This window comes from Pteropus alecto, unplaced genomic scaffold (assembly GCF_000325575.1).
Source record: "Pteropus alecto unplaced genomic scaffold, ASM32557v1 scaffold3, whole genome shotgun sequence".
NCBI classification, from domain to species: Eukaryota; Metazoa; Chordata; class Mammalia; order Chiroptera; family Pteropodidae; genus Pteropus; species Pteropus alecto.
The window spans coordinates 56019094-56033205 of NW_006442484.1; the positions used below are offsets into that span (position 1 = coordinate 56019094).

At 39.0% G+C, this 14112-nt stretch overlaps 1 protein-coding gene across 1 annotated transcript in view; it reads left to right on the forward strand.

Moving 5' to 3' along the window:
- Window positions 1-14112, forward strand: part of MFSD6 (major facilitator superfamily domain containing 6) — a 53979-nt gene that overhangs the window by 11588 nt on the left and 28279 nt on the right. Inside the window, 1 exon segment of the mRNA XM_025039469.1 lies at window positions 1-308. This exon segment is cut by the window's left edge and continues 30 nt beyond it. Within this exon segment, the coding sequence (XP_024895237.1) occupies window positions 1-308 (308 nt within the window).

Here is a 14112-nt window from a genome sequence, read left to right on the forward strand (position 1 = left end):
CCTCAGGTGGAAAGGAACAGCTCCACAGAGTCCTCTGAGGAGACACCGACCACGATGAGCCACTCGCAGGCCTTCAACTTTTGGGACCTAATCAGACTGCTTTGTAGTGTGCAGTATGGCTCAGTGTTGTTCGTGGCTTGGTTTATGGGTTTTGGGTATGGCTTCGTGTTCACGTTTCTCTACTGGCATTTGGAGGACCTGAATGGAACGACAACCCTCTTTGGGGTGTGTTCAGTCCTGAGTCATGTGTCTGAGCTGACAGCTTATTTTTTTAGTCACAAGCTTATTGAATTGATTGGCCACATCAGGTAAGAGCATACTTACTACATCTACCCTGTAGCAATTGAACCTTATCTTTTCGTAGTTTACAGCTCCTTTGATCACATTTATGGATATTATAATTCGTTTTGGGGGTTTGGTTGGGTGAGAATGGGGCTTTCTATTGCTCTTTCTTTTTAAAATAGGAACAAAAGGAAGGAAGTAGTAAACATAGTTGGATTATCTAAAACAAACGAAATATGCTGCTTCCTCTCTGTCTGCTAAGAGACTCTTGCAGTAAATGTTCTGAGGTATAGGAGCACTAATTTAGTGAACTGTATTTGTTTTATCCATGGACCTCGAAGGGTCCACCCATCTCAGGCTTTCGTGAAGGTAGGCTTATGTATATAAAGAAGATTATGTTTATAAAGAGGATTATGTGTTTCCAGCCTTCAGTTTGTAGCTACTTGCTGACACAGATAGACCTTAAATATATGGTATATGAAGATGTCTATTATATTTAATAAGGCTGTGATATGACCCACCATAATCCCTAATCCATATTACAAGTAAGAATTTCCTTATATATATATATATTTTTCTGATTATTACATTAGTTTCTGCATTTTTATCTGCCATGAAGACATGGGACATTTAAAAATCTTACTTCTACCTAAAATTTTCCATGTAATCCTTTTAGCCAGAAAATCTAAATGCCTAATGTTTCTTCTTGTGTAATGTTTGTCACCATTAATATTTGTCTGCAGTTCATCGAACAGTTCCTTGCTCTTTATAAGTCTTTCTGCTTTGTTGTTGGTTCTACAATGAAGAGCTGGCTACATTTAAGCATTCTTACCTCATAGGAAAATATGGCATGTCCCTAAAATTGGAATTTGCCATATCTAAAAAAAAGAAAGAACCTGTGTGTTTGTGTATATGTGGTATTCTTTAAATTCGCTGTTTCTGTGAGAAATTACAAAGGAGAAATAGATACTGACAAGACTTTAGAAACACTGATCTTTTAATTTCCCCTCTACTAACTGAAGAAAATCTTTTCTAATTTAAAGTTTCAACCTAGAATCGTTCTTTTCCTCAAACAATTGTGAATATTTTTTCTTGTTAGGTTTGGTTTTGCTTTGGGAGGCTGTACCCTGTTCCTCCTCTTTCTCAAATCTTTGACCCCTTTGTTGTCACTAAACAAAGTCAGGCATTATGGGGATGGTCCCCAGACCCACAGAGTCCCAAAGGCACATTCAGTGGGACCAGTCCAAAAAGAGTTTTATAATATTAAGGACTTGGAATATCCTTTAACCTTGTCCAGGTCCTGTTTACACTCTCTGAGCCTTGTGGATTGACCAAAATGAATTAAACACTTCTCTTCAGCTTGGGTAAATGAGCAGGATCCCACCTAACCAATTAAAATCACAGTCCTTTATTTCCAGAGAGGTACCCAGTTAGGTCTTAATAGTGAATGGAATTCCTACATGTCATTATTTAATCAGTTAGTAGTATGAATCGAATATTGACTCAGTACAGAGTATGTGTATAGGTTCAATTTTCAAAGAAGTTGTTAGGTTCTCACACTAAAAGAAGTTTCTTTTCTGTCTTTGCCTTTTGTGTGAGGTATATATTTTCATGATAAAATCCTAGCAGGTTTACTACTAATTTTGGTACTTACATGAGCTTACACTTGGAGTTTTCTTTCCTGAGCATTATCAGTTACTCATTACTTAAAAACCTATGGCTCACTTAACCTTAATTTTCTGGTTTTATCTTCCTTTTCTTATTTAATGATGAGATAGAAGAAGGTTCTGTGGTCATATTGTTGCTCCCAAGAGCCTACTAGAATTCTATCAATTTGTGATAATTGACTGCTTTTGGATTTTAATTCTGACCATTAAAATATATTATCCTAACTATTTTAAAAGGATTCCGATAGCTGTAGTGAGATTATTCCCACATATTCAGGTAGAATGAATATTTTTTGGGGGTAAGAATTTTGGGAGCCCAGTCAGGGTAGTGGTTGAGATTTGGGGGTTTGAAAATGTGGTGACAGTTTAAACTTTTCATTGGAAAAATGTCATACATTAAGTAGTTGACGAAGAGAAATTATCTTTCTGTGAATTCATAATCTTTGTTTTCCTTGTAGGATCATAAGGAGGGATCTTTCTGTGGCTTTTACATATGCATGTATGTTTTCTCAATTTTCTGTGACTGTCACATTGGGAGTTTGTTTTTAGAAGTCAGAGTACCATAAAAATTGTAAATATCCTAATGTAGTCAAAAGTAGATTTCCACAAATTCTTTATAGAGATTCATAATGAAGAAAAATTCATACTAGAAAATAATTTTTAAACATCATGTCCAGTTTTGATCCACTTAGTATTTTAACAGCACAGTTTGGGCCCAGTTTTTCAGGGAATAACCTATCTATCTGTCTTAACACACACACACACACGCACCGCACACGTATGGAGTAAATGATTTCTGATTTTTGACCTTGGATTTTGTCCTTTTCTGGGAAGTGGCTTTCTCAGGCAAACAGGATAATGCTTAATATTTCCACTAATTTACTAAAAAAGGTAAATTTCTTTTGATTTGAAATCACAAGACTTTGAAATTTATAGTCAGTATAGTTCTAGGCTAATTTTGTAAAGATGAAAACTAGACTTCTTTAACTAGAAAGGTAAATGTATCTTAAGGGTATATTCACCTAGCTGAATATTTCAACAGCCATGAGTTGTGATCTAAATACGCTGCAATTAATCATTTGTAAATTTGCTATTTATTCATGATGGCCTATTATTAGGCCATCACCTATGTTATTTGATTTAAATTTATTTACATTTTAAGGAGCACAAAAATCTACTCAATCAACTCTGACTTTGCCCAGAAATTCTTACACTCAAGGTCAGTTTTGCCATGCAAATGTTATCTGTCAGGGGTAATGTATTGACCATTAATTACTACTTAATAGTAGCTAAGTATGGAAATAAGCTAGCCAGTCAGTTTGGGAAAGGAGGAAACATACCATCTAATAGGCTTTCTTGGCGGCGCACTGCAGGAAGACCCAGAACAGACTGCAAGATGCTGGGCTACCAGCTGAGGACACATGGGAGGTTGTAAGTGGTAAACGTTTTGTCATTGGAGGAGTAGCAATTAGTATTATAAGAAGAAGGAAACTTGACACTGGGGTGACCAGGGAAGGCTGCACAGAGAAAGCTGAATTCGAGCTGGCCGCTGAAGGATCTAGAGGATCATGTTCATGTTATCTTTCTTTCTTTCTTTCTTTTTTCTCATCTTCTCCCTAATTTCTACTGACCTCTTTGTGCCATATTTGCAGATCCTGGATCCACCGGCTCTCAGATCCTCTTCTCACTGTAGATGGCAGGGTACTGATTTTCACAGGCTGCTTTTCCCAGGACCTGGTCTGGCATCAGCTCATGCAGTGTTGTTCCACCCTTAGACTCACCAGGAGAGCTTTCAAAACTCCTAATGCCCAGGTTGTATCCAGACCAGTTATATTGGACTCTCTAGGGGTATGCCCAGGCATTCATACTTTTTAAAGGTCTGCAATTGATTCCAGTGTGCAGTCAAGGTTGACAACCATAAGCTGGGGGAGGCACAGGTGGAGGATTAGAGCAGGGAGGAAACCCTAGTTAAGGAGTGTTCTGTGTGAGCTTTGGACAGTTTTTTTTTCTCTAATCCTTTCAGGTAGTTCTTTCCCTGGCTCTGGGTAGGTTCCTCACATGCACGTGTAGATCAGTACTCAGCTTAAGACTCAATGGGAAGCCCCTGCAGCGCTCTATGTAGTTCTCTCCACTCTGATACTCTGCCTTGCTCCCCAGACTCTCAGTCCAGCCACCGCGGGTGACCGTGAGCTCTGGTAATGTGGCCCTCTCCCTTCATCCTAGTAACGTAGACCTTGTAGAAGCTGCCTGTGGTTCTCTCACCGTACTCTGGCTTCTCAGCAATTCCATCATCTATCTAACCAAGTCCCTGAATTAAGACAGATGGTTGGCTGTTTCCCTGCTTAGATCCTGACTCATACACAATCCTTAACTGCTTAGGAAGATTTCTGATGGCAGTCTCCACAGCGAAAGAACAGAATGGAAATAGAATAACTCAACTCTCCATTGAAAGCCCACAAGATGGTGGACCTTAACAACTATTTTTCTTTTTCATTTCTTAAGACAAGACAGTATTTCTTCTTTATAAACAACTTATACCACAGTAAAAATATTTTTAAAGATTTAATATTCATAGTAAATTTGAAATTATGTTATATATGCTCTAAAGGAGCAAGTATTACTCTGTTATTTAAAAATAAAAACCCCGCATATTTTTTTTGATTTAGTTGAACAATTACTTAGCCCTAGAGAATCCCAAATTAATAGGGTACAGAGATGAGCACTAAAAGGATAGGGGTTAGAAAAGACGGGAGATTGAAGGCCAGGCAGGTGCTAGAATGAGGAACCCATACTTTGTCCTGGGGGCAGTAGGGAACTATAGCAAGGTTTATTGCAGGGGGTGGGCCATATATTTTCATTTATTTGCAATGCACTGAGCAACTTTGAAGCAGGGAGCCTGCAGAGAAGGTTCTTAAAATAGCCCAAGTGAAAGATGATACAGGCCTGATTTGCAAAAGTAAGCAACAGAATTGAGGGAAAGGATGGATTTAGAAAGTAATATTGGCAGAATGGTTTGGATGTATGAAGTGAGGTAGAGACCTCCACGTTTCCAGCTCAGATATGGTGGTTCCACTAAATCCAAGAGAAAATTCAGAAAGGAGATACATAATTGGGAGAGCCATCCGAATTCAGTGTTGGGTTCATTTAGTTTGACATTAGAATGTTTAAATGGGAATGTCTAGCACAGTTGACTGTTATAAGCCTGAAGCTTAATGGAGAGGTTAGTACTGGGGATACAGATCTGAGACAGGTAAAACCAGGAACATGAATACGATCAACAAGCACATATTGTCGTAGAAGAAGAGAAGCAGGCTGTGGAAGATCAGTTATGGGTGTTTCCAAGATTTTATTATAAGTTCCTGATCTTATTGAAATGTTGGTCTATGTTTTATTGCTTAAAGTAAGTATCCTCATACTTGAGAATATTTTGCATTATGAAGAATTGCATTGTATGGTATTTACTGTAACCTCTGTCCACATCTTGCTTCAAGAGCAATTGTCTTTGAGCACCCCTCCAGTGCCATCGCCTGAGCCAGGCACCCTCTATGAATGTTCGTAAGTAGACCAAAGACATGATCAAGGGAGAGAAAAAAAATAAAGGCATAGGGAGTGTAAGGAACAGAGATGGAAAGAAAGAAAAGTGCAGAGAGAAATAGCTGCTCTCCTTAGGGGAAGGTTTCTTCCTGTCCTTATTCATGAAAGTCAGTGGTATACACTGGTTACACACGTGGGCCTAGAGTCAGATTGCCTGCTTAAGAGCCTGGCTCTGCCACTTGGAACGTGTGGCCTTGGACAAGTTACATAACTCTGGTTTTGTCATCTGTAAACAATGTGAGTCACAAAGTAAGCACTTAGGAAATATTGGTTGAATGAATGAATATTCCCCAAAATACTTAACAGAATGTTAAGATGTTGGAGCTAGTTTCACATATTTAGTTATCTCCAAAGCAGTATTACACATGGTATTATGAAGAAATATTATAAGGAGGATCACTTGAATACAAACATGTGCTTTTCCTCAAATAACATACATTCCTGAAATACGATTTAAATATATTTATTTCTCTAAGACTGCAAGTTCCTTCTTTCTGTGTTCTGTATCATTCCATTTCAGCAAGGACTATAAGCTGTAGAGTCTCAAAAGTAGAAGAATTTATGATCAAGAGCTGAAAGGGTATAATTTGGTTTTTATAGTCCCTTGAAAAGAACATCTTTGCAAAGAAATATATTACCATATTATGTCATAGCTATTAGGCTGACTTGTTAATAACAGCATTACTGATAATTGAGTTATTCATAGTTCAGAACAAAAGGCCATCGTTGCAAGTTAGTGTAAGTGAATCCGCGGATTTTAGTTATTGGTGTCATATTTGGTTTGTTTTCTCTGCCCCCTTCAGTGGCTGGGTTACCTGAGGCATTCACCGAATTAAAGCAAGAGTAACTCCATGTGAGCTGTAGCTTTTGTGGTTGTGGTCTGCCTTCCTTGCCATCTCATGGGCTGACGTGGTAGTCTTTGAGGTATGCACCAGATAAGAGTAAAGACGGCTCGCACTAACTCGTTACCTGAGTAGCCACTGTGAAAACCAGTCCAGCAGTCCAGGAGGATGTTCACGCTGGGCATTTCCTGTGGCCTGAAAAATTGCACTGTGAGGCATGTACCTGGAGACTCTCTTATACACACGCAGAGGATGTGTACATGGATGACTACTTGTTTACTGCAGCTTTCTGATAGTGAAAAAGAGAAACAGTCTAAATATCCATCCATTGGGGATGGATATGTTCAATATGGTATAGTCATGGGCTAGACTATTACACAGAAGTTTGAAGGAATGACTAGATTAATATGTCAACATGGAAAGCTCTCAAAAATAAGATGTTGAATGGGGAAAAAAGCAAGTTTCAGAATGATACACAGTTTGGTACCTTTATGTGAATTTTAACGCATTTCAAAAGTTATACATATTTTTATAGATACATGTATTTTTATGAATACATGTATAGAAAGACATTTAAATTTGGTGAGGAAAAATACATTCCAAATTCATATTAGCCCTAGTAGCTTTCTAGACAGGATGTAAAAAGAAGGGTACTGGGACAGGGAACAAAGGGGACAAGGAGAACCTACACTTTATCTGTAATATTTAATTTCTTTAAGTACATATGGCAAAATATTCAAAATTTTCCATTCCCAATGCTAGATATACGTATTCTCTACATTTTTTTTTAGTATTTTCTATTGGAATATAGCTTGAGCTTAAGTCCACCTACAGTAAATCAATATAATTATCCTCCTATAGAAGAACCAAATGTGTGTGTGTGTGTAGTTGTATATGTTTTAAAGAGACATATTGGATCCAAATATATCTGGCAAACATTGAAATTCTGTGCCCCTAATATGACGCTGCCCATATAAGTAGCATAAATATAAATGATTAAAGTCTACTTTATATGGTTATCATGGCCTCACATCTTATTTTCCCTTTATTTAAAAGGAGATCAGTTACAAATTTATAGTATCTTATTAGGAATTAATATCAAACTATACACAACAACCCTGATTTGGGTAGTAAGTATAATTTTCTATATGAAAAGAAATCAAGGTACCAAAAAAGCCAAGTATTGGCCCAATTTTCTATATGAAAAGAAATCAACGTACCAAAAAAGCCAAGTATTGGCCCAAAGATCATAAAGTTTATTACTGGCAGTGAGTTCAAGTATGGGTGTTTGTATCACTATTTAATTATCTTAAGTCATACAGAGTCAATTTCCTGCCTTTTTTTGTATAATTCAAAAACCTAAGAAATCTGGCTAATTATACTTACTCATGGAAATATTTGGTAGATCGCAATTATATAATTTTGTAGGATACATTAAAGAGTGGATAAGAAAAGAAATTTTTCCTAGAAGCTAACTTCATGGCATACCTCTCTAAAGTCAGTCCAACTGGAAACAAGAATAACACTCCATTCTTGTTTCTGAAGTATTAAAAATCTTTTCTTTGCCTTTTCTCTGCTGAAAACATCTTTGAATAGTAATCCATAAACAGACAAATAGTAACAACTTTTTCTTTCCTTTAAAAAGATAACATGTAGATTAAAGCTAAAAAGATAACACATAGATTAAAGCTCAGACATTATCAGAAAGAATCCATGTTAGGTCACATTTGTCTAGGTCCTATATTTTCGAACCATGCTCCTGTGCATTGTGGTTGACTGCCAAGTAGAATGAAGAATCCTCAGTAATGGAGTGGTGGCGACGGTCTTTGGTTGTAATTGTGGGATGTTGGCCAGGCATTCCTTTTCATTCAGAAGAATGAGAAAGAGAAGAGAGCAAATGGATACAGCCTTGAATTCAGTCATCTTCCTAAGCCCTGGCAGGAGTGTTGGGTAGTCAGGTCACTATCCCATTTCCTTTATTCTTCTTTTTGCCAGTTTACCTATAAACTATGTGTGCGTGTGTGTGCGCGCGCGCGTGTGCGTGCGTGTGCTTGACCTAGATTCAAATCTCACTTACTGGGTCTAATCTTGGATATGTCAGCAATTTAACTTAAGCCTCAGGTTCCTCATTTGTAAAATAGGGGTAATAATTGTACCTAGCACTGTTATTTTATTAAGATTAATGAGATTAAGCATAGCACATAGTGAGTGCTCAACTATAAACAGTAGACCATATTGTTACTGTTATTATCCTTCAACACGTATTTATTAAGCACTACTAGGCAACAGGCACTTTTTCTAGACCCTGGGGATATATGGAATGCATAGTAAGGTAGAGAAAGGCACTAACATTCTACTAGGGTAGACAGTAAGCAGTTAACATTTTATTTTCGACAATAATGAGTGATATATGGCAAAAATGATGCAGGATGAGGGTCCTCGAGTGACTGAGGAGGAGCTACCATTTTAGTGTGAGTAGGTAGGGAGGCTTTCTTGAGGAACTGACATTTGAGCAGAGATCTGAATAGAAGCCACCCAGTGAAGATTTAGGGGACAGAGAAAATGCTACTGTGAATGGCCTGAGGAGAGAACGAGGAATAATAGAGAGCCAGTGAGATGGCCAGGGATCCTGAGGGCCCTTGAGGACTAGCTAAGAGAGATAGGATGTTCTTGTAAGAAAAGTGGGAAGCCACTGGTGAGTTTGAGCAAGGAGTGACATGAACAGATTTCTGTTTTTATGTTTTTTTAAAACAATCACACGGGTGGAGAATTTATCATTACCTACCTTGCCCTGCTTTAGAAAGGCCCTGTTTTACTTCATTCTCTGAGTTTCAGAGAAATCATGAGTTGTTCTTTTTTCTTGAGTCATAAACTGTTGATTCATGTACTGTCTTTGTTGATTTAGTGTCTTCCACCAGTCCAGATGAAGGTTTTTTTTTTTTTTTTTAGCAACTTCAAAATTTTAGAATGGCCATAGAATCTAGAGGATTAACGAAAAATTAAAAATTAAAAAATTTCCATCTTAAAAAAATTTTAACTACAGAATAATATTGTAAAAGTAATAAAATTATACTACATTTTGAACGCTTATTACATAAAAGTGCTTACAAGGGCACTATGCTAAATGCTTTACCTCCAAGCCCTCACTTAACCCTTTTAACAGCCTTGTGAGTTAGGCATTGGTATTTCCATTTTTGAGAGAAGTCCAGAGTGGTTAAATAAGTTGCCTGTGGTGACACAGCAAGAACATAGCGGAGGTAGGATTCAAACCCTAGCCATTCAGACTCCAAAGCCTGTGTTCTCATCTGCTTCATAGATCCATCGGCACAGAGTTAGATTGGCAAGTATTTTGTCCCTTTATGCAACCTAGTCTCACCCCTTAGTCTTAGAAAATGACAACTTTTCAGCTGTTGCAAGCACCCTCTTGTATCTTCTGGTAATATCTCCATTCCTCTACAATGCCCCCTGCTCCCATATTGTTCTTTTTACCCCCAGAGAAACTCTCATTTCTCCAGATTAGCTATCCTCAAGCAGTATTAGGATGAGAGTACTGTGATTAAACTAACTCACATGGAATTTAAATGGCAAAAACTAATATTTCTAATGTCGACTATCATACAGAGAAAGTTAATTCACAAATATTTTGTTCGTTCAATATTTCTTTAAAGAAGCCTTTCTTAAATGACCAGGTTCTTTTCTAGAAACAAGACATACAAGGCCCTTGTCACACGGGGTTCACATTCTAGTAGCAGGTGGGAGACAATAAAACAAAAAAAGAATCTGAGTGCTACAGAAATGTTAACTTAGACACCTAAGACATTGGGAGTTGGAATAGAGTAAAGCAAATAAAATTGAGAGTTCTTTTGGGCAAGACCCAGTGTAGGGAGAGTGAGGGAAAAGAGTCATTTTATGAGTCGGATACCACATGGGTGGTGGTGCTCCTCACCAGGGAAGGGAACCCAGGGAGGGGTAACGGTTCCAGAGAGGGGAAGAGGCTAGTGGAGTATGGAAAGTGTGGAAATCTTATGAGATGATAAAGATGCCCATTGAAGCTGAGTTTCTAAGTCTAGATCTCGGATGAGAGGATAAGGCTGGAGTTGTCTTTTGGGAAACCGTGTCAAGTAGGTAAAATCATTAGCTCCATTCCATGAGTTCGCTAAATCCCATGGTATGAGGTTTTTTGCAGCTGTCTTCCTCCTCCGTCCCCCTCCTTTTCCTCCAGCTAGTAAATCCATTGTGGGAAATGGTCTTCCTCAAACAAGGAACATTTACTATGGGTGTTACTTCTGGAAGCAGAATCACAGAGCAGGATTGTTGGGAAGAGACATGTTTAGTGCTTCTAAGATGGGGTTTCTAAGCCTTGGGCTTATCTAGTAAGCCCAAGGCTTAGTAAGAGTAGAAAGCAAGACTAGACCAGAAAACAAATCCATTATTATTTTTCAAATATACATGCCTGAGTATAGGATTGTTTTTTATTGTCTTGCCTCAGGAATGCTACTAATAGATAGAATATATTTCATTCCACAGGAAGATTCTTGCATCTTTTATAGGGAACAATATTATGTGCAGCTTCCGAATTGGGCTAAATCACAAAGTCATTGTTTTCATTTCTAATTTATAGATCACCAATAAAAATAAATGGAAATAATATTGTAGGCTTTACAAGTTACAGTTTTTGCAAATATTTTTATTGTTACAACCACCTTGCAAAACACTTAAGCTTTGTTATATTCATTGTACAGTGGCTGGATGAGAGCCAGATGTCCTCCACTGGTGGAAAGACCATGTTCACTCCCTGGGGGTGCGGGGTGCAGCCCTGAGAATCTGTAGCCAGGGTTCAGGGGAGGTTCCTGATTGGGTGAGAGAGTGGGGATCACGTCAGATTAAGTCTTAAAGGTAGTAAATTCAAGAAAGAGAAGGAGATGACTCCCAAACCAGTGTTGCTGGAGTAGTTAAGACTCTTCACAGTGGGCTCTGTAGAGCCACCTCAGGGATCAAGGAATGGAAGAGATCAGTGCTCCTTTCAGTCCCCTGGCTGGGTGAGCCCATCTTGACTTCCCAGGCTGGTCTAGAGACCTGCATGGCGATGAGCAAAGCCTGTGCCTGTGGTTGCTGTCCTCTCACAGTCCTAGGGGGGGGTGTGTGTGTGGTGCCCTTTCCTAGTTTCTGCCCTTATTTAGCCTAAACCATACAGTCAGCTACTGATTATTTGATTTCAAAGCGTGCCTGCTTAATGCAGTCCATCCAGCCTGCATCTGGGGGCAGGAACCCTGGCTTAGGCTGTGTTCTGCCTCAGCCATCCACACTTGAAGTTTCTGGGGTTGTTTCCTCATCAGAAATGGCCTTGTGGCCCATTTCATCTCATAACACAAAATTTTTCTTCTCAGTAAACTTCTCTGTTGTGACCCAAGTAATTAGGCTGCTGTTGAGTAGCGTTTGCTTGTCTACTTTCCTCCTGCCCCATTTCTCCTATAGATTCATCAGATCTTAAACTGTTACCAATCTTCTAAAGCCCACTGAAACATACATCCAACTTTCTTACTCTAATTGCACAGCTGTTGCTGGAAACATAACAACTAACATGGCCAGTCTCTGTCTGCACTGGTCCAATCCAGAGATGTTTCTTCAAGGCCTTATCTAGGTTTAACTTTATCTAGAAAACATAGCATATTGTTATTATCTATCAAAAGAGCACTATAGGGCAAGGGGGCAGTGACCTTGACCTACCACTGGTCAACCAACTCTGTGGTCCCATTCTACGTCTCTGGACCTCTTATTTCATTGTCTCTCTGTAATAAGAGGGTTGGACTTGCTACTGTGGTGTCTTTTAGTTCTGACTAATGATCTAACTTTCTACTTTGGTTGGTTTTTATATGTGAAAAACCACACATCAGACCTCCCTGCTCTATGTCTACCACCCCAAGGACTCGGACTCTGAATGGTTTTTTCTGATAAGTCAGAAATGTGTACCACGCCATTCATGTAAACACATCTAGGCCATCTAGCCCGTGATAGGGAATGTGATTTATGATAGCAGTTGCTGGGATCTACATAGAGGATTGTCTTTCTTCAGAGCCAGTTGACTGGAATGGAAGTTACAACCCTGAACCTTAGATATTTCTCCATGTACTGGCTCAGACAGAATTTGTAAAAGACTTGGCTGCTCTTGCTGAAATATTTGCATTTTATTTAATGGTAGCTTACACGTTTGAGCAGTGTTTTGCAGTTTTTACTCATAGGTTTATTTGACCTTTTCGAAATCTCTATAGTATAACCAAGGCATTTATGACCATTCCTGGGAAAACTCCACTTCCAGTATGCCTGAGGTGTGGATTCCACCACTTCTGCCAAGTTGTAGCATTTGCCCCACTGTGCTGCTCATTGTGAAAATGCATTAATTAGCACTGTTTGTCAAAACCTTTCATTTTACATCAAGCACTGGAAAAGTAAATAGCAATCCCCTAGATAACATAAATGAGTAAATATAGTCGGATTGGGTTATACGAAATGGTAACAATCCTCTTCTAAGGGTGCACCTTACTCTGACTTTAGAGACTCAGGAAGGCTGCAGCTGGTATCACATGTTTTATTTCCAGGCCACAGAGTAAATGGCTCTTGAGTAAAACAATAGCATTCTTTACTAAATTTTGTTTTCTGTTGGTTAGAGTTGCAAGTAACCTTGGAGGCCATTTTTCTGGGCAGAATTGTGTCCCCTGAAAATTCATAAATTGAAGTTCTAACCACCCCCACTCCAGCACCTTAGAATGATGACTGCATTTGGAGTTAGGATCTTTAACGAGGTAGTTCAATTAAAATGAGGTCATTAGGGTGGGCCCTAATCTAATATGACTGGTGCCCTTATACAGAGATTGGGACACAGACACACACAGATACACCTGAACACACAGGGAGAAGATGGCCAAGGAGAGGGGCTTCAGCAGAAACCATTTCTGCTGACACCTTGATCTCAGACTTCTAGCCTCTAGAATTGTAAAAAAAAAAAAAAAAAAAAAAAATTAATTCTATTGCTTAAGCCACCCAGTTGTGGTATTTGTTACAGTAGCCCGGGCAAACTAATACAATCATATAGGCCTGACTTCATTCCAATATAGGTCTCTTCACCCAAATCCTTGGAAGATGGTTATTTTGCCTGGGCTTGGCTCTTCTAGTGATGTAGAACTTGCTTCCTCACAAGATCGATAAGATCTTATGTCACTTAAGACTCTTTCACTTGAGGTGGCAGAAAACCTTACCCAGAGTGGGTTAAGCGAAACAGGCAGTATACTGTCTAACTGAAGAGTCTAGCAAGTGGCCTTAGGTGTACCTATAGCCAAGTCTCAAATGCTGCAATCAGAACCTGAGTCTCTCCATCTACTACCTCTGTCTCCTATTGGGGAGGGTTTTTCCCCAGGCCTATGCTGGAATCCCAGGCAGGTCCAGGCTTACATGTTCCCACAATCAAGTCCAACTAAAAGGAAAGAAGGCTGCATTCCTTTTGTTGCTTAGCAGCTAAAACAACAATATCTATTGTACTGACTGCCCACAGGTCTGACTTTGGGCTAACACAGCCTACTCCCTCTTCAGCAGAAAAGCCCTTCATATATTTGAATGTCCTCCTACAGCTTTGCCTCTCCAATTCCCTCAGGGATTTCCCCCAGAATATCTTATCCCGGACTTTCTCCCTTTTATCCCCCTCTATATTCTGGTTCCTTTCTTTTCCCTCCCTC